Raw genomic sequence first — 23,303 nt, forward strand, 5'->3', positions numbered from 1 at the left:
TGTATAAGATGATGAGAGGCATTGATCGTGTGGATAGTCAGAGGCTTTTTCCCAGGGCTGAAATGGTTGCCACAAGAGGACACAGGTTTAAGGTGCTGGGGAGTAGGGACAGAGGAGATGTCAGGGGTAAGTTTTTTCACTCAGAGAGTGGTGAGTGCGTGGAATGGGCTGCCGGCAACAGTGGTGGAGGCGGATACGATAGGGTCTTTTAAGAGACTTCTGGATAGGCACATGGAGCTTAGGAAAATAGAGGGCTATAGGTAAGCCTAGTAATTTCTAAGGTAGGGTCATGTTTAGCACAACTTTGTGGGCTTAAGGGCCTGTATTGTGTTTGTATGTTTCTATAAAACTCACTGATTCTAGCTAACAACGAATTTCGTTTCATTTGATATCTGGTTTTGGAACCTAAACAGAATGATGGAATTTTGTATTGTTCTTACTTGTAAATATTTTGTATATATTGTTATTGTTATAAACATAACTTACTTCCATATGTGAGTGTTTTCTATTCACTGCCTCCTTCTGATAGCCAACTAACACCTAGTGTCGTACTATGTAATTTGTTTGTTATCATAAAGAATGCAGTGACCAGTCACATGAGATAGGAAAAGTGCTACACAGGTGTTATATATGTGATTCACAAACGCACCTACGTTAACTCTCTGAGTATGTCACTCAGCTTGAGGTGATAAGAGATGGACAATACACAACCGCTTTGCAGAAGAATTAAAAAATGTAATTGTTGGTAATACCGTATGTCACAAAGTAGCATCCATGATGTTGTATAACATCTGATGCCATCACTCTCTGGATAGCTTAAATGAAAAGGTAAGGAAAATACAAACTACATCATAATAATCAAAAAGTGATTCTAATTCTTGGACATTGATTTATTATTAATATGTCCATTTGGAGCTTTGGGCCTCTTCTGGTGCTTTGAGTTAGGTTTGTAATCAGACGTCTTCTCCTCCTCCCCCCCCCCCCCCCATTTTACTGCAGAACCCTGCAAAATTATCCTTTTCAAGTCTATCTCCAGTTCCCTTTCCCCATGTTAAACATAAGCTGGCCACTCTCTGGAGAGTAAGCAACTGGCTCATGAATTAAATAGTAAACTGATAGGCTAATGTAGCCCTGAAAAGATCTGTCCGCTGGAAAATCCATAGCATTAGTACTTTGTTGATGAAACCAATCGTAAAAAATAATCCATTTCAGAGGCTTTGAAACGTGGGGTTATTAAAGAACAATCAGATAATTGAATCTAATATGATGGTTGCAGTTCAAAATAGATCTCTCACATTGCCAGGAAAATACCATAACAATTGAGTCCTGATGAAAGGTCTCGGCCTGAAACTTCCATTGTTTATTCTTTTCCATAGATGCTGCCTGGTCTGCTGAGTTGCTCCAGCATTTTGTGTGTGTTGCTTTGATTTTCAGCATCTGCAAATTTTGTATTTGTGATAACAATTGGACCATTTCATATATCTAATGTGGAAGAGCACATTAAATATTATGTTAATGAAACAATTGACATGGAGGTAAAGGCAGATGATGAGATGCTTAAACCTTCTTGCTCAGGAGCAAAGCAGGAAGATACCCTATCCAAAATGCATTAATTTAATAATAATTATCATAAGACATAAGGAGTAGAGTTGGGCTGTTCGGCCCATTGAGTCTGCTCCACCATTCCATCGTGGCTGATTTATTATCCATCTCAATCCCATTCTGCTGCCTTCTCCCAGTAACCTTTGACACCCTTTCTAACCAAGAACCAATCATCCACATCTTTAAATGACTTGCCCTCCACAGGCATCTGTCGCAATGAATTCCACAAATGTACCACCCTCTGATGAAAGGAATTCCTCCTCATCTCTGTTTTAAAGGGACATCCTTGTATTCTGAGGCTGACTCAATGATATATTGGCATATTAGTCATTCAATGAAGAAAACCTAGATTGAGTGAGTTATTGATGCTATCCTTTGCATGAGATTTTTAACTCAGAAATTACTTGTCACTTCAATTTTATGTAAAAGATGCCATGGGACAATTTGAAGAAAGTAATTAATAACTATATTTCAAATGTACATATTTGGATTTAAGGCATTTTGTGGGAATCCGGTTTGTGGAGCGGAATGTTGCTTGGTTTAATAGTAAATAGAGTTAACTAGCAAAGGACAAGAAAAAGAAATGAGGTGTAAATGTAGCTGCCACTGATCTTTCAAGAATCAATAGAGTCTAATATTGTTCTAGAGGACTGGAAAATTATAAGTATTACTCCACTCTTCAAGAAGGGAGGGAAGCAGAAGAAGGGAAACTATCGGCCAGTTAGCCTGACCTCAGTGGTTGGGAAGATGTTGGAGTCCAAGTACCCTGCAACCACAGGGTACTTGGAGGCACATGATAAAATAAGCCAAAGTCAGCAAGGTTTCTTTGGTGGAAAATCTTGCCTGACAAATCTGTTGGAATTCTTTGAAGAAATAACAAGCAGGATAGACGAAGGATAATCAGTGTACTTAGATCTTCAGATCTTTGACAAGGTCCCACACATAAGGCTTCTAAGCAAGATTAGAGCCCAGGGTGTTACAGGAAAGTTACTAGCATGGATGGAGCATTGGCTAATAAAGGGAGCCTTTCTGGATTGGTTGCCGGAGGCTAGTGGGGTTCCAAAGGGCTCTGCTTCTTCTTCTGGTGTACGTCAATGATCTGGATGATGAAATCGATGGCTCTCTGGACAGGTTTGTGGACAATACAAAGACAGGTGGAGAGGCAGGTAGTGTTGGGCAAGCAGGGAGTCTGTAAAAGGACTTGAACAGATGAGCAGAATAGGCAAAAAATTGCCGGTTGGAAGGAAGTGAAAGGAAGTGCAAGGAAGTGCATGGTCAAGTGCTTTGGTAGATAGAAACATAGAAAATAGGTGCAGGAGTAGGCCATTCGGAATAAAGATGGAATAAAGGTGTAGATTATTTTCTGAATGGGGAGAAAAATCAAAAATCAGAGGTACAAAGGGACTTGGGAGTCCTTGTGCACGATTCCCTAAAGGTTAACTTGCAGGTTGAGTTGGTGGTAAGGAAGCCAAATGCAATCTTAGCATCTGTTTCAAGAGGACTAGAATATAAGAGCAAGAATGTGATGTTGAGACTCTATAAGGCACTGGTTAGTTCGCACCGGAGTACTGTGAGCAGTTTTGGGCCCCTTACCTAAGAAAATATGTGCTGGCTTTGGAGATGGTCCAGAGGGGGTTCACAAGAATGATTCTGGGAATGAAAAAGTTAATGTATGAGAAGGGCTTGATGGACCTGTCCTCGCTGGAGTTTAGAATAATGAGGGGGTTCTCAGTGAAACCTATCAAATATTGAAAGGCCTCAACAGAGATGACAAGGATTTTTTCTTTAAGCTAGAGGGTGGAAATCTCTGGAACTCACTGCCACATCTGGCTGTGGAGGCCAAGTCATTGAGGGTATTGAAAGCAGAGGTTGATGAGTTTTTGGTTACATCAAAGTTCACGGGGAAAAGGCAGGAGAATGGGGTTGAGAGGGATAATAAATTAATCATGATAGAGTAGTGGAGTATACTTGATGGGCCAAGTGGCCTAGTTCTGGTCCTATGTCTTATGGACTTTCAGTTTCTTTGCTGAGTGTCCTATGAGGATATATTGAGCAAGCTAGGGCTTTTCTCTTTGGAGCAAAGGGGAATAAACGGCAACTCGATAGAGTTGTACAAGATAATATAAGGGGCAGAGATTAAATGGATGGCCAGTTTCTTTTTGCTGGAGTGAAAATGATTAATATGAAAGGGCGTTATTTTGAGGTGATTGGAGGAAAGTATAGTAGTGACATCAGAGGTAGTTTTATTTTTAAACATAGAGAATAGTAGGTGTGTGGAATATGCTGCCAGGGGTGGTGACAGAGACAGATACATTAGGGACATTTAAGAGACTCTTAGATAAGCATATGGATGTCAGAAAAATGGAGGGCTACATAGGACAGAGGTGTCAGACTGATCTTAGAGCACATTAAAATGTCAGCACAACATCATGAGCCAAACAACGCATGCTGTGCTGTACAGTTCTATGTTCTATGTTCTAAAATATGTGGATAGTATCAGATAATTACATACCAACATACACAAATGCTGGAGGAACAGGTCAGGCAGGATCTATGGAAATTAACAAACAGTTGATGTTTCAGGCTGAGAAACTTCTTCAGGACTTTCCATATTTCTCTGATTTCTTTGAACAAGGATTGTTTTGCTGGGCCAGGTATAACTGGCAGGATTAACAGTCTGGTGAATCCAATTGACCAGAATTAGGAAACCAATGGAAGATCTATTGGATTGTGTGATGATGTATTAGGAACATGGATGAAAGAAAATTAGAAGTCTTTGTGGATTGATCTTAGAGTCAGTTGCAATGTCAGCACAGTATCATGGATGAAGGACCTGAATTGAGCTGTCCTAGTCTGCTTTCTATGCGGTAAAATACGTTTTAGATACGTTGGTTAAAGGATACCTCCCATGTTGTCGGAAATGGTGCAACATCCACCTGAAAGTGTAGACGGGGCCTTGGTCTGAGATTAATGGAAAGAGCGATTCCGAGAGTATAGCACCCCCTCAGCACTGCGCGGAATGCCAGTGCACATTTAATGCTCAGTTCTCTGGGGTAGCACTGGAATTCACAATCTTCAGATGCAGGGTGTAACTATTAGAGACATGGCTAAGGCATTCCCTGCTGTAGAATGGAGCTGTGTTAAAACTTTAATACTGTTGCTGGAATCATAATAGTATTTCAGCTCCTGCTGAGAAACCTAACTGTAGATTCCTGCTGCCATTCGCTATATGCTGTGAGTAGCAGTGATGTACAAAAGTACAAAATAGTACAAAATAAAATACAGCAGTCTTCTGGAGCACCAGAATTTTACATTATAACACAGAGCGTACCAGGAATATCATAGATCTTGGTGTGCAAATTATATTATAAAACTTCTTGGTGTTTACTTTTGTGTCCTTCAAAGCTCTAAACCACTCAGACTCTCCACTTTTCTTAAAGGAGGTATTTAAAATCTGCCACTTTAATCATCCTTCTTAATCTCTTGTGTCCTGCAAAACCCTAAACTGCTTGGCCTCTCCACTTTTCTTTGAGACGCTATTGAGCATCTCCTCCTTTGGCCATCTTGCTAAAATCCCCGTTCATTAATCTTCCTCTCATTTGGAATACAGGCTCAGCTGACTGGCCGAAATTGATGCCCTGTCCGGATGTGTCCAAGGAGGGGTAGCACCTCTAGTGAAGGGGCTTGTCATGTCCATTCTGGGGCAGCTCACTCACTTCTGGTTCCCACCGGACACTCACCTCTCACCTCTGGCTCCAAGCAGCTGTTTGTATGCCACAGCCACTACACCCCAGTACACCGGTTTGGCGGGCAGACTAAACCAGGTGAGGGTAGCTGGCGGCCTCATACCCCACAGGGTACTAATGGTCGTATGTATGTGCATACATTTGTACAACTGTAAACGTACATGTCTAACATGGAATAACAGTACAGCACTGCCACAACTTCAGTGTTGCTATTGACTGACAGAGTTTTTTGGGCGACTGAATTAATTCTGTAATACAATTTTAGTCCTCCTTTTTTAAGAAGCCACTCAGAAGTATAACATTTCCAGTGAACCAGATGCCGCCTGACTTGCTGAATTCCTCCAGCATTATTGTGTTTGTTACTCAAGATTTCCAACATGTACAGAATTTCTTGCATTTGTGGTGCACGTGACCAAGTGGTTAAGGCGTTCGTCTAGTGATCTGAAGGTTGCTAGTTCGAGCCTCAGCTGTGGCAGCGTGTTTGTGTCCTTGAGCAAGGCACTTAACATTGCTCTAGTGTCTGTGGGAGGAGTGGCGCCCCCCAACAGACTTCCAATCTGCGCCTTGTAAGGCATGAAAATGCCCGATGCAGGCCTCTCGTGGTCTGAGTCGACGTTCCCTCAACGTTCCTTCCCTGTGGTGCAGAAGCAGGTGGGCAGAAACTGAACCATCAAGATTTTTTGAAAAATCATATTGTAGATCATAGGAGTTTTATTGTACTTGGACTGTGTCGAGATACATCACATTTTATAGTTTTGATTTTTAATCAGACATTTGTCAGCTCTAACAAGGGAACACTGAACTGGGAACTGCCAGTAAAATATTCATTTCAGAAGTGTGTTCACTTAATAGGCCGTGGGTAGCATACCTGCTTTCTCTTTCTGTCAATGTATCAATCAAAAATTTCACTCCATTTCCTTTAATAAAAATGCATACTGCACATCAAAGAACTAAATTATTAAGTTGCTCACCCTTCTACCATATTCATTTTTGCGAATGAGTCTGCATGTTAAGTGCTTCCTTTAGTTCACTCTCTATAGATGTCTGACTTGGGCGAGGATGAATGGGATGAACCAAAATTCTGGCATCACTGAAGGAGGGTGTAAGGGTAGATACACAACTCTATGAGTAAACAACTTACCCCTCGCATCCCCCTTGAACCTACCCCCTCGCACCTTCAATGCATGCCCTCTGGTATTAGACATTTCAACCCTGGGAAACAGATACTCCCTGTCTACTCTATCTATGCCTCTCATAATCTTATAAACCTCAGATCTCCCCTCAGCCTCTGATGCTCCGAAGAAAACAACCCAAGTTTATCCAGCCTCTCTTGATAGCACATGCCCTCTAAACCAGTCATCCTGGTAAATCCTCTTCTGCATCCTCTCCAAAGCCTCAACATCCTTTCTATATTGGGGTAACTAGAACTGTAAGCAATACTCCAGATGTGACTAACTAGAGAGTTAAAAGGTTGCAACATAACAGCATCGATGGAAAAGAGTACAGTTGACATTTCAGGCAGAGACCTTTCAGCAGGACTCCATAAGCTTTCTGGAAAGCTTCTTAACCACTTTATTGAGCTAGGGAGCTATAAACTTGGATTCCAATATCTCTCTGCTCAGCAACACTGTCTAGGACCTTGCCCATAGCAGTGTATTGTCTCCTTGCATTTAGCATACCAAAGTGCTAAACCTCTCATTTATCTGGGTTAAACTCCATTTGCCATTTGTCTGCCCATATTTGCAACTGATCTATATGGTGCTGCATTCTTTGCCAGTCTTCTACACTATCCACAGTTCCACCAATCTTGGTATCATCTGCAAACTTACTAACCCACCCATCCCCACTTTCTCCAGGTCATTTATGTACATCACAAACAGGAGGGGTCCCAGCACAGATCCCTGTGGAACACCACTAATTACCGATTTCTAGCTTGTCTTAGTCCCTTCAGCCACCACCCTCTGTCTTCTATGTGCAAGCCAGTTCTGAATTCAAACAGCCAATTCACTGCGTACCCCATGCATCTTAATTTTCAGTTTTAGCCTACCATGATGGACTTTAACAAACAGCTAAAATCCATGTAGACAGCATTCACTGGCCTATCCTCATCAATCTTTCTCGTCACCTTGTCAAAAACTCAACCATGTTGGTAAGATATGACCTGCCCTGCACAAAGCCATGCTGACTCTTCCTAATTAGGCCATGGGTTTCCAAGTACTCATTTATCCTATCCCTAAGAATTTTCTCTTGCAATTTCTCTACAATTGACTCAGTTCCCTTGATCCCTTCTTAAATAGAGGTACAACATTAGCGACTCACCAGTCCTCTGGAATCTCGCCTGTGCCTGGAGAGGACATGAAGATACTGGTTAGGGCCCCAGCAATCTTGTCCCTTGCCTCTTTCAAAAACCTGGGGTAAATCCCATCAGGCCGTGGGGACTTATCCATCTTAATACTTATTAGGAGGTCCAACACTTCCTCCTCCTTGACCTCGAAACACCCTAAAGTATTTATACGCTCAGCACTGATCTCCTGGTCCTCCACATCCTTTTCCTTGGAAATACTGAAGCAAAATACTCATTAAGTACTTCATTCATATTCTCTGCATCCAAGCAAATTTCCCTCCCTTTATCACTGAATGGTCCCATCATCTCCCTAGTTATTCTTTTTCTCCTGATGCATGTTGTGAATGCTTTGGTTTTCACCTTAATCCTACTTGCCAAGGACCTTTCATGTCCCCTCCTGGCTTTGTTAATTCCTTTCTTAAGGTCTTCCTTATACTCCTCAATTGCTTCATTTGATCCTAACTTCCCAAGCTTTGGATAGTTTTCCATTTTCTTCTTGACTAAATTCATCACCTCGATGGATATTCAAGGTTCTATTACCTTTCCATCTACATCCTTCCTGTCCTTCTATTGATTTAGGAAACCTTTCTGGATACACTTAACAAACTCTGCCCCATCTACACCCCTTGCACTAAGAAGTATATAATAGGAAATTTGAAATACCTCAAGACAACAACCCTATTATTTTTATACATTTCCGTTTCTGTTTTTCAATGTCCTGGTGGCTTTTGGATGGTGTGTAGTATGATCCCATCAGTGTGATTGAATGCTTCTTATTCCTGAGTTCTACACTGTCTGACTCCTTCACTATGTCTCCCTTGAGTGCAGCCGTGATATTTTCCTTGATTGTTAGTACAACGCTCCTGTCCTCTTTTACCTCCTGCTCTACCTTTTCTAAAAGAGCTTAGGGAATCCTAGGTTATAGGGAAGGGACAGGAAAGTGGAGATGGAACAATGGTCCTAATGAATGGCTCAAAGGATCAATAAATCTTGCTTTGACTGGTTGGTCCAAAGGATCTGTTTCCATGCTGTATGACTCTATGACTGTATGATCGATTCTTGCTCCTACTTCTTATATCCTTAGGCTCTTTGCAATGCCTGTGAATGGCTTGGCTTTGACCTTCAGCTAACACTATATGTTCTTCCATCAGAGATGTGACTAAAACTACTCACATTGATCAGAAGTACTGCCTCAGGATGACTCACCTCTTCCAGATGGGCAATGAAGGTGACGTTCTGTTCTGACATCGTGGCTAGTCTGCCGTCGCTGGTGACGAGGTGCAGACCTCGTGGAGGTCGGTTGGAGCACTGATGTTGCTTGGCTATGTACTGATCCCAGACGCCATCAGTGCAATTATTGGCACCAACCTTCCGGTACCTGCATACAGTTAAAACCACATCAAATGAGACTCCTAATAGTCCCATGCGCAGTTGTGATTTAAGAGAAAGATTTTAAAGAGAAATATTTTAAAGATTACATTTATTACATGTACATTGAAACATACAGTGAATTGCATCGTTTGAACGAATAACCAAAAGAGTCCAAGGATTGTGCAGCACGTGAATGTCGCCACACTTCTGGCTCCAACCTAGCATGCCCGTAACCAAAACAGCATGACTAAAATGGACATAGAATACACGAGGATCTTATTGCAGTGATCAGTTGTCTGAATAACAATCCAAAAGGAACATAAATCTTACATCTACAATGGAAGGGAGTGGGAATTAGAAAATGTCTTGCATTAAGTGACCAGTACATGGCTGAAAGATTATAGCTGGAAGTTGTAAGAATACACATTGTATCAAAAGGATAGGCAGGAAGGTAGAGGATGCAGTGTTGCTCTGTTGGTATAAAATGAAATCAAATCATTAGAAAGAGGTGACATAGGGTCAGAAGGTGTTGAATTATTGTGGACAGAGATAAGGAACAGCAAGGGTAAAAAGACCCTGATAGGAGTTGTATACGGACCCCCAAACAGGAGTAAGGATGTGGCTGACAAATTACAACGGGAGATAGAAAATGCACGCCAAAAGGACCATGTTACAATAGTCATGGGGGACTTCAACATGTAGGTAGATTGGGGAAATCAGATTGGTGCTGGATCACAGGAGAGGGAATTTCTAAGGTGCCTATGAGATGGCTTTTTAGAGCAGTTTGTGGATGAGCCAAGTACAGGATCAATGAATCTGGATTGGGTTTTGTGCAATGAATGGGAATTGATTAGAGGGCTTAAGGTAAAAGAACCCTTAGGGGTAAGAGATCATAATATGACCAAATTCACCCTGAAATTTGAGAAGGAGAAGTCAGATGTATTAGTATTACAGTGGAGTAAAGGGAATTCCAGAGGCATGAGAGAGGAGCTGGCCAGAATTGATTGGAAAAGAACCCTGACAGGGATGACAGCAGAGCAGCAAAGGCTGGAATTCCTGGAAGCAATTTGGAAGGCACAGAGGAAGAAGTATTCTAAAGGAAAAATGATACAACCGTGTCTAACAAGATAAGTCAAAACCAATGTAAAAGCCAAAGAGAGGACATAGCATATAACAAAAATTAGTGGGAGGTTAGAGGATTGTGAAGCTTATAAAACAAACAGAAGGCAACTAAAAAAGTCATTAAGAAGGTAAAGATGAAATACGAAAATAAGCTAACTAATATTTTTAAATAGGATACCTTATTTTCTTCAGACACATGAAGTGTAAAAGAGAGGGGAGAGTTGCTATTGGACTGCTGGAAAATTATGCTGAAGGATTAGTAATGGACAACAATGCAATGATGGACGAACTGAAAAAGTATTTTTGCATTAGTCTTCACTGTGGAAGACAGTAGCAGTATGGTGGAAGTTCCAGGTGTCGGGGGGTATGAGTGTGTGAAGTTACCATTTCTAGAGGGAAGGCACTTAGGAAACTGAAAGGTCTGAAGGTAGATCAGTCACCTGGACCAGATGGTGTACACCCCAGAGTTCTGAAAGAGGTGGCAGGAGAGATCAAAGAGGTATTAGTAATGATCTTTCAAAAATCACAGATTCTGGAATGGTTCCAGAAGACTGGAAAATTACAAATTGAAAAAAGAAGGGAGAGAGGCAGAAGGAAGGAAACTATAGGCCAGTTAGTCTGACCTCACTGGTTGGGAAGATGTTGGAATCGATTATTAAGGATAAGATCTCAGCATACTTCGCAGCACATAATGAAATAGGCCGTAGTCAGCGCAGTTTCCTCTAGGGAAAATCTTGCCTGACAAATCTGTTGGAATTCTTTGAAGAAGTACCAAGCAGGATAGACAAAGGAGAATTGGTTGATATTGTGTACTTGGATTTTCAGAACGCCTTTGACAAGGTGCCCCACAAGGCTGCTTAACAAGCTATGAACCCATGGCATTACAGGAAAGATTCTAACATGGATAAAGAGTGGCTGATTGTCTGGAGATAAAGAGTGGGAATAAAGGGAGCCTTTTCTGGCTGGTTATCAGTGACTAATGGTGTTCCACAGGGTCTGTGTTGGGATCGATTCTTTTTACATTATACGACAATGATTTGGATGATGGAATTGATGGTTGTGTTGCAAAATGTGCAGATGATATGAAGATAGGTAGAGGGGCAGATAGTATTGAGGAAATAGAGAGGCTACAGAAGGACTTAGACAGATTAGGAGAATGGGCAAAGAAAAGGAACATGGAGTAAAGTGTTGGGAAGTGGGTGGACATGCACTTTGCTAGAAGAAATGAAGGGGTTGACTATTTTCTAAATAGAGAGAAAATACAAAACTGAGGTACAAAGGGACTTGGAAGTTCTTGTGCAGGATTCCCTGAAGGTTAATTTTCAGGTTGAGTCTGTGGTGAGGAATACAAATGTAATAGTAGTATTCGTTTCAAGAGAACTAGAAAAAAAAACAAGGATGTAATGTTGAGACCTTATAAAGCACCGGTGAGGCCTCACTGAATATTGTGGGCAAATTTGGGCCCCGTATCTTATAACTGATGTGCTGAAACTTGAGACGGTTCAAAGGTGGTTCATGAAAATTATTCCAGGATTGAATGGCTTGTCATATGAAGAGCGTTTGATGGATCTGGCCCTGTATTCAGTAGAATTTACAAGAATGAGGTGTGACGTAATTGAAACCCATCGAATAGTGAAAGGCCTTGATAGAGTGGATGTGGAGAGGATGTTTCCTATGATGGAAACGTCTAAGACCAGAGGACACAGCCTCAGAATAGAGGGGTGTCCTTTTAAAATGGAGGTGAGGAGAAATATCTTTAGCCAGAGAGTGGAGATTCTGTGGAATTCTTTGCTGCAGGCAGCTGTGGAGACCAAGCCTTTATGTATACTTAAGGTAGAGGTTGATGGATTCTTGATAGGTCAAGGCATGAAGGGTTACGGGGAGAAAGCAGGAGATTGGGACTGAGAGGAAAATTGGATCAGCCATGATGAAATGATGACGCAGTTGTGGATGGCCAAATAGCCTAATTTTGCTCCTATATCTTATGCTCTTATGGTATAATACCATTAGATTCTACCCTGTTGTGTAACCTGGAAATAGATTTCAGAAAGGGAGTACATAGTTCATTGACCATATTTCATGTGTGTGTGGCGCATAGCCAAGTGGTTAGTGCGTTGGACTAGCGATCTGAAGGTTGTGGGTTCGAGCCTTGACCGAGGCAGCATGTGTATCCTTGAGCAAGGCACTTAACCACACAAATGCTCCAGTCTACTCAGCTGAGAATGGGTACCGGCAAAAATGCTGGGGGTTAACCTTGCAATAGACTGGCGTCCTATCCCGGGGGTGGGGGGAGTCTCGTACTCTCAGTCGCTTCACGCCACGGAAACCTGCATAAGCACCGGCCTGATGGGCCACAAGGCTCCAGACAGATTTTAATCGTTTTTCATGTAAACAGCTCAGGTTAATTTCTATCTCTAAATTCCAATCTTGCCAATCAAGGAGAAGTTACATAAATAATTAATGGGAAAGGTATGGAAAGTTATACCAAAAGATTGGACAGATTGTGTTGGGAAAGACATGTGGAGCATAAATACCTATACCAACATGAACATTTGGACAAAATATGATCCCCTGCTTCTGTGTTGGAAGTCAAATGTTGGATCCATGTCAAGAGCCCATTGAGAGAAATGGAAATCCAGACAACTTAAATTCAGGGATTTGAAGTTATAAAACATGGCAACGATTGGAAATGTTGGGAATTTTGTGGATTTCATGGTGGAAATTTGAGATTGCTACAAATACTAAGAACGTAGAATGATAAATGATAACCTGAGACATGCTGGAAATCTGGGATTGATTAAATGCTGGAAAAACTGGGATCATATTCTCATCCTAACTAATTATTCTCTGCAAAGCATTTGTATTTCAAAACCAGTCTCCTTCACAAGAAGTTTGAAAAAAGACCGCAAGGAGGAACTTGTCTTTGAAGAGATAGTCTACCTTCATCCAACAGCTTGAACATCGTCCGATACTTGTCGGTGAAAGGAAGATAACAGTGATGGAGATTAAAGAACAATTATCTAAATGTTCCTTGTATTGACAACTTGCAACACAAGGCATTTTAAATTACCAATAATCATTAAACTGTTCTTTCCTTTATAAATAATGAACTAAAATCAATCTAACTGATTTCACGAGATGTGTTAGTTACTTTAAACTTATGACAACTTTACTGTGAACAATTGGTATTCTGACAAATGCATCAAGATGAGTGAAGTGTTTGGTTTAGTTTTGCATAGTCCTCTCTGTTTCCAAATTCTTTATATAGCATTTGTGGGTATTATTTAATGCAGAATGCCATCTCTCTGGCAAAGAACTGCACCATTTCAGCAAAGAGTTTAATATAGATGCAATATCTATCCCCACTGGTGAAGTGTAGTCATTTGAATGTGATATTGCAAAGCTCTGTGACAGTGGGAATAGTGCTGTTGTATTAAGACAATAAGACCATAAAACATAGGAGCAGAATTAGGCCATTTGCTCCACTGAGTCTACTCCACCATTCAACCATGGCTCATTTATTTTTCCTCTGAACTCCATTCTCCTGTAACCTTTGACTAATCAAAAACCCACCAACCTCTATTTCGCAGATACTCAATGACTGTCCTCCACTGCCACCTGTGGCGATGAGTTCCACAGATTCACCATTGTTTGTTGAAAGAAATTCCTCTTCATCTCTCTTCTAAAGGCACATCCTTCTTTTCTGAGGCTGTGCCCAACAGTCTTAGACTCACCCACTATAGGAAACATCCTCTCTACACCCACTTTTCACAGGCCATTCAATATTCGATAGGTTTCAATGAGATCCTCCCTCTTTGTTATAAACTCCAACAATGTAAAGCAGCAGAGTCATCAAATGCTCCTCATATGTTAACTCTTTTATCCCCAACATCATTTTCAAGAATCTTCTGCGAACCCTCTGCAATGCCAGCCCACTTTGCTTTGATAAAGGGCTGAAATCTGCTAACAATACTCCAGGTACGGTCTGACCAATGTCTTATAAAGCCTCAATACTACATCCTTGCTCTTTTAGTCTAGTCCTCTCAAAATGAATGCTAACATTGCATTTGAATTCCTTACCTCTGATGCAACCTATAAGTTACCCTTTTTCATGTACAAGGACTTCCAAATCCCTTTGCATCTCTGATTTTTTGTTTTTTTTCTCTCTATTTAGAAAACAGTCTATGCCTTTATTCCTTCTACCAAACTACATGACCAAACACCACTGCAAAGCATGCTAGCCTTCCTTGCTGTCCACTACTCCCCCAATCTTAATGTCTCCACAGATTTGCTACATTATCATCCAGATCATTGATATAGATGACAGACAACAATGGGCCCAGTGCTGATCCTTACAGTACTCCACTAGTCACAGGCCACCAGTTAGAGAGGCAACCATCTACTACCATTCTCAAGCCAATGTCTAAACCAATTTGCTACCTCATTTTTAATGCTAAATGGCTGAACCTTCTTGACCAAACTCCCATGCAGGACCTCGTCAAATGCCTTGTTAAAGTCCATGCAGACAACATCCACAGTCTTGCCTTCATCCACTTTCCTGGTTATTTCCTCAAAAAAAACTCTATAATATTGGCTAGATATGACCTACCATGCACGAAGCCATGCTGACTATCCTTAATCAGTCAAGATTATCCAAATACTTATATATTCAGTTCTTTAGAATGCTTTCCAATAATTTTCCCACCACTTTCAGGTACACTGGCATATACATAATTTTCTGGTTTATTTTTAGAGCATTTCTTGAACAGCAGACCAACACTGGCTATCCTCCAATACTCTGTTACCTCACCTGTCACTAAGGATAGAAACATAGAAACTTAGAACACCTACAGCACAATACAGGCCCTTTGGCCCACAAAACTGTGCCGAACATGTCCTTACCCGAGAAATTACCTAGGATTACCCATAGCTGTCTAGTTTTCTGAGCTCCATATACCTATCCAGCAGTCTCTTAAAAGACCCTATCATATCTGCCTCCACCACTGTCGCCGGCAGCCCATTCCACGCACTCACTACTCTCTGCATAAAAAAAACTTACCCCTGATATCTCCTCTGTACCTATTTCCAAGAAACTTAAAACTGTGCCTTCTTGTGCTAGCCATTTCTGCCCTGGGAAAAAGCCTCTGACTATCCACATGATCAATGTCTCTCATCATCTTATACACCTCTATCAGGTCACCTCTCATCCTCCGTTGCTCCAAGGAAAAAAGGCTGAGCTCACTCAACCTATTCTCATAAGGCATGCTCCCCAGTCCAGGCAACATCCTTGGAAATCTCCTCTGCATCCTTCCTATGGCTTCCACATCCTTCCAGCAGTGAGGCGACCAGAAGTGAGCACAGTTCTCCAAGTACGGTCTGACCAGGGTCCTATATAGCTGCAACATTACCGCTGAACTCAATCCCACGATTGATGAAGGCCAATGCACCGTATGCTTTCTTAACCACACAGTCAACCTGCACAGCAGCTTTGAGTGTCCTATGGGCTCAGACCCCAAGATCCCTCTGATCGTCCACACTGCCAAGAGTCTTACCATTAATACTATATTCTGTCATCATATTTGACCTACCAAAATGAACTACCTCACACTTATCTTGGTTGAACTTCATCTGACACTTCTCAGCCCATTTTTGCATCCTATCAATGTCCAGCTGTAACTTCTGACAAGCCCTCCACACTATCCACAACACCTTCAACCTTTGCATTATCAGCAAATTTACTAACCCATCCTTCCACTTCTTTATCCAGGTTACTTATAAAAATCTCGAAGAGTAGGGGTACCAGAACAGATCCTTGAGGCACTCCACTGGTGACTGACCTCCATGCAGAATATGACTGTCTGCAACCACACTTTGCCTTCTGTGGGCAAGCCAGTTCTGGATCCGCAAAGCAATTTCCCCTTGGGTTCTATGCCTCTTTACCTTCTCAAGAAGCATTGCATGGGATACCTTGTCAAATGCCTTGCTGAAATCCATATACACTACATCTACTGCTCTACCATCATCATTGTGTTTAGTCACATCCTCAAAAAATTCATTCAGGTTCGTAATGCATGGCCTGCCTTTGACAAAGCCATGCTGACTATTCTAATCATATTATACTCTCCAAATGTTCATAAATCCTGCCTCTCAGGATTTTCCCCATCAACTTACCAACCACAGATCTCCTCACTGGTCTATAATTTCCTGAGCTATCTCTACTCCCTTTCTTGAATAATGGAACAACATCCGCAACCCTTCAATCCTCTGGAATCTCTCCCGTCCCCATTGATGATGCAAAGATCATTGCCAGAGGCTCAGCAATCTCCTCCCTTGCCTCCCACAGTATCCTGGCATACACCTTGTCCGGTCCCAGTGACTTATCCAACTTGATGCTTTCCAAAAGCTCCAGCACATTCTCTTTCTTAATATCTACATGCTCAAGCTTTTCATTCCACTGTAAGTCATCCCCACAATTGCCAAGGTCCTTTTCCGTCGTGAATACTGAAGCAAGGCACTCATTAAGTACCTCTGCTATCTCCTCTGGTTCTATACACACTTTTCCACTCTCACACTTGATTGATCCTATTCGTTCACATCTTATCCTTTTGTTCTTAACATACTTGTAGAATGCCTTGGGGTTTTCCTTAATCCTATCTGCCAAGGCCTTCTCATGGTCCCTCCTGGCTCTCCTAATTTCTTTCTTGAGCTCCTTCCTGCTAACCTTATAATCTTCTAGTTCTCTATCATTACCTAGTTTTTTGAACTTTTCGTAAGCTCTTCTTTTCTTCTTGACTAGACTTACAACAGCCTTTGTACACCACGGTTCCTGTACCCTACCATCCCTTCCCTGTTTCATTGGAACGTACCTATGCAGAACTCCACTCAAATATCCCCTGAACATTTGCTACATTTCTTCTGTACATTTCCCTGAGAACATCTGCTTCCAATTTATGCTTCCAAGTTCCTGCCTGATAGCCTCATATTTACCCTTACTCCAATTAAATGCTTTCCTAACTTGTCTGTTCCTATCCCTCTCCAATGCTATGGTAAAGAAGATAGAGTTGTGATCACTCTTTCCAAAATGCTCTCCCACTGAGAGATCTGACACATGACCAGGTTCATTTCCCAATACCAGATCAAGTACAGCCTCTCCTCTTGAAGACTTATCTACATATGTGTCAAGAAACCTTCTTGAACACACCTAACAAACTCCACCCCATCTAAACCCCTCGGTCTAGGAACATGCTAGTCGATATTTGGGAAATTAAGATCTCCCACCACGACAACCCTGTTATTATTACACCTTTCCAGAATCTGCCTCTCTATCTGCTCTTTGATGACTCTGTTACTATTGGGTGGTCTATTAAAAAAAACACCCAGTAGAGTTATTGACCCCTTCCTGTTCCTAACTTCCACCCATCATCAAGGATGATGTAAATATTTCTACCAGGGCCTAGAGAATTTCTGAGGGATCACCTTAGCAGCCCCTGGGGATTTATCCACCCTAATTTGCCTCAGGACAGTGAACACTTCCTCCTCTGTGATCTGTATAGGATCCATGAAGTTGACACACTACTTCGCTTCTACAGACTCTGTGTCTAGTCTATCTCCCGAGTAAATACAGATGCAAAAACAAAATTAAGATCTCCCTTCTCTCTTTTGTCTCCACACATTCTGATTCTGATTCTGACATGGACTAGCATTCTGATCTCCAAGAGAAGCAATTTTGGCCCTTGCAATCCTTTTGTACTTGAGATATTTGAAAAATCCCTTAGGATTCTCCTTCACGTTGTCTGCTAGAACAACCTCATGCCTTCTTTTAGCGCTCCTGATTTCTTTCTTAAGTGTTCTTATACTCCATAAGCACCTCTATTTTTTTTCTTAACCAGGGCTTCAATATCTCTTGAAACCAAGATTTCCTACACCTGTTCTATTTGCCTTTTATTTTGACAGGCACGTACAAGCTTTGTATCTCAAAGTTTCACCTTTAAAGGCCTTCCACTTACTAAGTACATTTTTGCAAGCAAACAGCCTGCCCCAATCCACACCTGTTAGTCAAGACGTGGAAAGTTAAAATCACCTACTATAACAACCTCATGTTTCTTATAACAGTTTGCAATTTTTCTGCAAATTTGTTCCTCTAAATCTCTCAGACTGTTAGGGTGGTCTGTAATATAACTGGTCATACCTTTTTTATTTCTCAGTTCCACCCATAACACCTCACTAGACCAGTTCTACAGCCTGTTCTACTGAGCACTGCCGTGACATTTTCCCTGACCAGTATCACCACCCCTTCTTCTTTAAACCCTTCTGCTCTGTCACATCTAAAACAATGAAACCCTGGAACACTTCCAGGTGTTTATCCAGCCCTGAGCTCACCTGCTTTTCCTGTGATACTTCATGCATTGAAATATTTGCAGCTTAGGACATTTGTTGCACCAAGCTAAACCTTTTCTCCTGAGGTATTAACAACATTTGTCTCCACAACCTCTCCACTAACTCTTCCAGCACTCCCACTGAGCTGCAATAGCAAATCTTCTCGCTAGGCTATGAGTTCCCCTCCAGTTTCGGTGCAACCATCTCTTCTGTACCTCCCCTGGAGGAGAGTTCAAAAATCTTATGCCCTCCCTCCTACACCAACTCCTTAGCCACATGTTAACCGGTATAATCTTCCTAATCCTGGCTTCACTAGTAAGTAGCATGAATATCTGTCCTGAGATCATAACTCTGGAGGTTCTGCCCTTTAACTTATGTCATCCTACCTATGTTATTGGTACCTACCTGCACTATGACCTCTGGCTGTTCACCCTCCTACTTAAGAATGCTGAAGATTTGATCTGATTTGTCCTGAACCAGGAGGCAACATACCATTTGGGAATCTCATTCTCATCAACAGAAACTCCTTTCTGTTCCCCTAAATAATAAAACCCCTATTACCATAGTTTATCTTTCCTTCCCCCCTTTCCTTCTGAGTTGCAGAGCCAAACTCACTGCCAGAGACTTGAACACTATGCCTTTCTTCTGCTAGGTCACTCCTCCCTCCCCCAACAAAAACAGTATCTAAATTTGTATACCTGTTATTGAGGGGAATGGCCACAGGGCTGTTTAACCCTTTTCACCTTCCCGACTGTTACCCTGTGTCCTGCAGCTTTGGTGTAACTATGTCTCTATGTGTACTAACTACCTCAGCCTCCCGAATGGTCCAGAGTTCATCCAGTTCAACTCAAACTCCTTAATGAGGTCTGTTAGAAGCTGCAGCTGGGTACACTTCTCGCAGTTGTAGTCTACAGGGACACTAGAGGTCTTCCTGCCTTCCCACATCCCACAAGAGGAGCATTCCAGTACCCTGTCTGACATCTGTACTGTTCTAACTGAGCAAATATAAAGTCCTTCTGCAGACGCCCTGTTTCTTCAACATTACCACCCCTCCACGTGCCTTCATATCGTTTGGAAACTTGGCCACAAACCCATCAATTCCATCAACCAAATCTTGGTATATATGGTGAAAATAAGCAGTCCCAACACTGACCCCTACGGAACACCACTAATCTCAGGCAGCCAACTAGAAAAGGCCCCCTTTATTCCTTCTCTTTGCCTCCTGCCTGTCAGCTGAAGGCTCATCCATGCTAGTATGTTTTCTGTAATACCATGGGCTCTTATCTTGCTCAGCAGCCTCACATGTTGCACCTTTGTCAAAGGCCTTTTGCAAATCCAACTAAGTAACATCCACTGACTCTCCTTTGTCTGTCCTGCCTATTATTTCCTCAAAGGATTCTAATAGATTTGTCAGGCAAGATTTCCCCTCGTGGAAACCATGCTGACCTTGGACTATTTTATCATGTGCCTTCAAGTGCTCCAAAACCTCATTCTTAATAATGGACTCCAATATTTTTCCAACCGCTAAAGTCAGGCTAACTGGCCTGTAATTGGCTTTCTTCTGCCTCCCTCCTTTCTGATAAAGAGTGGGTTGACATTTGCAATTTTTCAGTCCTTCAGAACCATTCTAGAATCTAGTGATTCTAGAAAAACGATTCCACTATCTCTTCATCTACACTTTTCAGAACTCTGGGATGCAGTCCTACTTACTGGTCCTGGTGATATATCTACTTTCAGTTTTTTCAGCTTCCCAAGCACCTTCTCCTTAGTAATAGTAACTGCACTTACCTCTGCACCCGACACTTTCCAATTTTTGGCATACTGCTAGTGTCTTCCACAGTGAAGCCTGACACAAAATACTTATTGAGTTCATCCGCCATCAGTTTGTCCTCCGTTACTACCTCTTCAGCGTCATTTTCCTGCAACCTTAAATCTACTCTTGCCTGTCTTTTACTCTCAATATATCTGAAAAAAACTTTTGTTTCTGTTCTACGTTACTGGCTAGCTTACTTTCATGTTTCATCTTCTCTCTCTTAACAGCATTTTTAGTTGCCTTCTAGTAGTTTTTTAAAAACTTCAAAATCTTTTCTCTTCCCACTAATTTTTGCTATATCATATGCCCTATCTTTTCTTTTTATGCTGTCTATGACTTCCCCTGTCAGTCACAGTTGTCTCATCCAGCTTTAAGAATACTTCTTCATCTTGGGGTTGTACCTATCCAGCGCCGTCCGAGTTGCTCCCGGAAAGTCTTGCCATTGTTGTTGTGCTTTCATCCCTGCTAGTGTTCCCTTCCAAACAACTATGGCCAGCTCTTCTATCATGCCTCTGTAATTCCTTTTACTCTACTCCACACATCTGACTTTATTTGCTGCTTCTCAAACTGCAGGGTGAATTCTATCATATTATGATCGTTGTCTCCTAAGGGTTCCCTTGTCTTAAGCTCCCTAATCAAATGTGTTTCATTACACAACACCCAATCCAGATTTGCTTTTCCTCTATTCGGCACATCCACGAGCTGCTCCAAAAAGGCCATCTCATTGACATTCTACAAATTCCCTTATCTTAGGATATAGCACTAATCAGATTTCCCTAGTCTACCTGAATATTGAAATTCCCCATCACTATTGTAATATTGCCCTTATTACATGCCTTTTCTGTCTCCCATTGTAATTTGTAACCCACATCCAGGCTATTATTCTGAGGGCTGTATATAACCCCCATCGAGGTCATTTTACCCTTGCAGTTTCTTAACTCTACCCACAAGAATTCTACATTTTCTAATTCCATCTCACCTCCTTCGAAGGATTTGACTTAATTTTAAATTAAACAATTTTCAATCAGTTTCAGTGAAATCCTCCCTCATTCTTCTGAAGTCCATCGTGTACTGGCCCAAAGCCATCAAGTGCTTCTCATTCTCTTTTCATTCCCTCCATCATTTTCATGAACCTCCTCTGGACCCACTCCAATACTAGCACACTCTTTCTTAGATAAGGGGCCCCTTCTCACAGTACTCCAACACAACAATATACTGGAGCAAAGGATCATTGGAAATAATCTGGCTTAGGTTTTGTCACTTTCTTTGACTTCTGTAAATTTTGCCCTGAACTGACAGAAAGAAGCCATTTCACCAATGCTTTGAACATTCCTGTGCTTCAATCCTAGTTGAGATGGAACAGTTTACTACTCAAGGAAATCTGTCGACAGATAAAGCTGGCATTTAATAAAGTTTATCCAGTGTGTCCTCAGTCTGAGTGCCAGGATAACAGAACCAGAGGAGGATAGTGGTTTGCTAATGCAAGAGTAATCCGCATATCTGAAGCAGCAAATACTTTTAAAGCCAGTAAATCTCAAAATTAAAAGCTAATGATGATTATTTGACTCCCTTAAAAACCCATTAGTTCTCTGAATTCCTATGAGGGTGGAAATTTAATTGGTTTGTCTGGTCTGTGACTTCATATTCATGGCAAGTCAGTTGAACCCAAAGGGTCCAAGCAAGCCAGTTATATCAAACTGCCAAACATGCTGGGAGTATAGATTGCATCACAGTAAATTAGGTAACAAACTTGGAAACAGTGAGGACTGTGTGAATCTAAACCAGACACTTTATTCAGCACATCCAGGCTGCAGCAAAGCTTTGTACAGCCATCACAAAGGCTCTTTGGGGAAGGACCACAGTCTAGGCTCCCGGAGGGGCCAAGTCAGGTAGGGAAGCCCTTCAGACAATGAAATGGCGTCTCTCTCCAGGGGCCCACATGAGTGGAAATGGTTCTAGAGTTTAAAAAGGTGTTAATATTTTGAATATATTAACATATGACACTCAGAATGTTTTAAAATATATTGTTTTATTACAAATAAAAGTTTATTTTTGAAATAAAAAGAAGTATCTCCAACAAACAGCAGCTGGTTTACCAATGGGCTTTGACAATGGACCTTAGCCACAATTTCTAAATCCCACAGGTAAGTTTGTATCTTGATCTCAGTAAATGTGGCAATGCCTTGATCTGCTGAACTTCCCTATTCCCCCATGAAGAGTAAAACTGGAATGGGCTCCCCCTGGTCTCTGTGAACATGAAGGAGATGATTTGAAGTGCTCTGACCATCAATGGCAAAACACCAGCAAAGGAATTGGAGTCTCAGCAGCATACTCACCCTGTGCTATTGAGGTAGCTCTGTCCCATACTACAGTCCTTGGTCATGAAGGATGGGTTGTACCAGAAGGCCGGTAAGCATCTCCCATCAGAGTGACGCTCATATCCAAAATCACTATTGAAGAATGAAGAGGAGAGAGAAAAAGAGAAGGATACACAGAGAGAAAATGATGACATTTATATTAACACCTTTCCAAGTACATTCTTTGAAAATCCTAAACATTGGCAATAAAATATAGGTCAGATTGCAATTTGAATGGTGGCAGATTGAAATTAATCCTGACAAGTGCAAGGTGATTATGCTTTGCAGAACTATATATGGTTAGGAATTATACATTAAATGCTAAGATGTTAAGCAATGTACCAAGGGACCTTGGGGTTCAAGTCCATAGCTCCTTAAAATTAGCAACACAAGTAGACAGGGAGGTAAAGAATGCGCATGGCACCTTGCCTTCATATGATCCAGCTGTGCATATTCATGTATTTACCTCAAACACTCCTCAATTCCACTGTTGTATCTGTTTCCACCACTACCACCATTCTCTGTTTCAAAATACTTGCCTCACACATCTCCTTTGAACTTTCCCCCTTTTA

The 23,303-nt window shown here is 41.6% G+C and overlaps 1 protein-coding gene across 1 annotated transcript in view; it reads right to left on the bottom strand.

Moving 5' to 3' along the window:
- LOC134358777 (VPS10 domain-containing receptor SorCS1-like) overlaps positions 1-23,303 on the bottom strand; it is a 1,326,002-nt gene that overhangs the window by 85,943 nt on the left and 1,216,756 nt on the right. Inside the window, exons 17-18 of the mRNA XM_063071254.1 lie at positions 22,711-22,824; positions 8,899-9,070 (exon numbers count right to left, since the gene is read on the bottom strand). Of these exons, the coding sequence (XP_062927324.1) occupies positions 8,899-9,070; positions 22,711-22,824 (286 nt within the window). The remainder of the gene's footprint in view (positions 1-8,898; positions 9,071-22,710; positions 22,825-23,303) is intronic.

The sequence above is a fragment of the Mobula hypostoma genome, chromosome 19 (genome assembly GCF_963921235.1).
Source record: "Mobula hypostoma chromosome 19, sMobHyp1.1, whole genome shotgun sequence".
NCBI classification, from domain to species: domain Eukaryota; kingdom Metazoa; phylum Chordata; class Chondrichthyes; order Myliobatiformes; family Myliobatidae; genus Mobula; species Mobula hypostoma.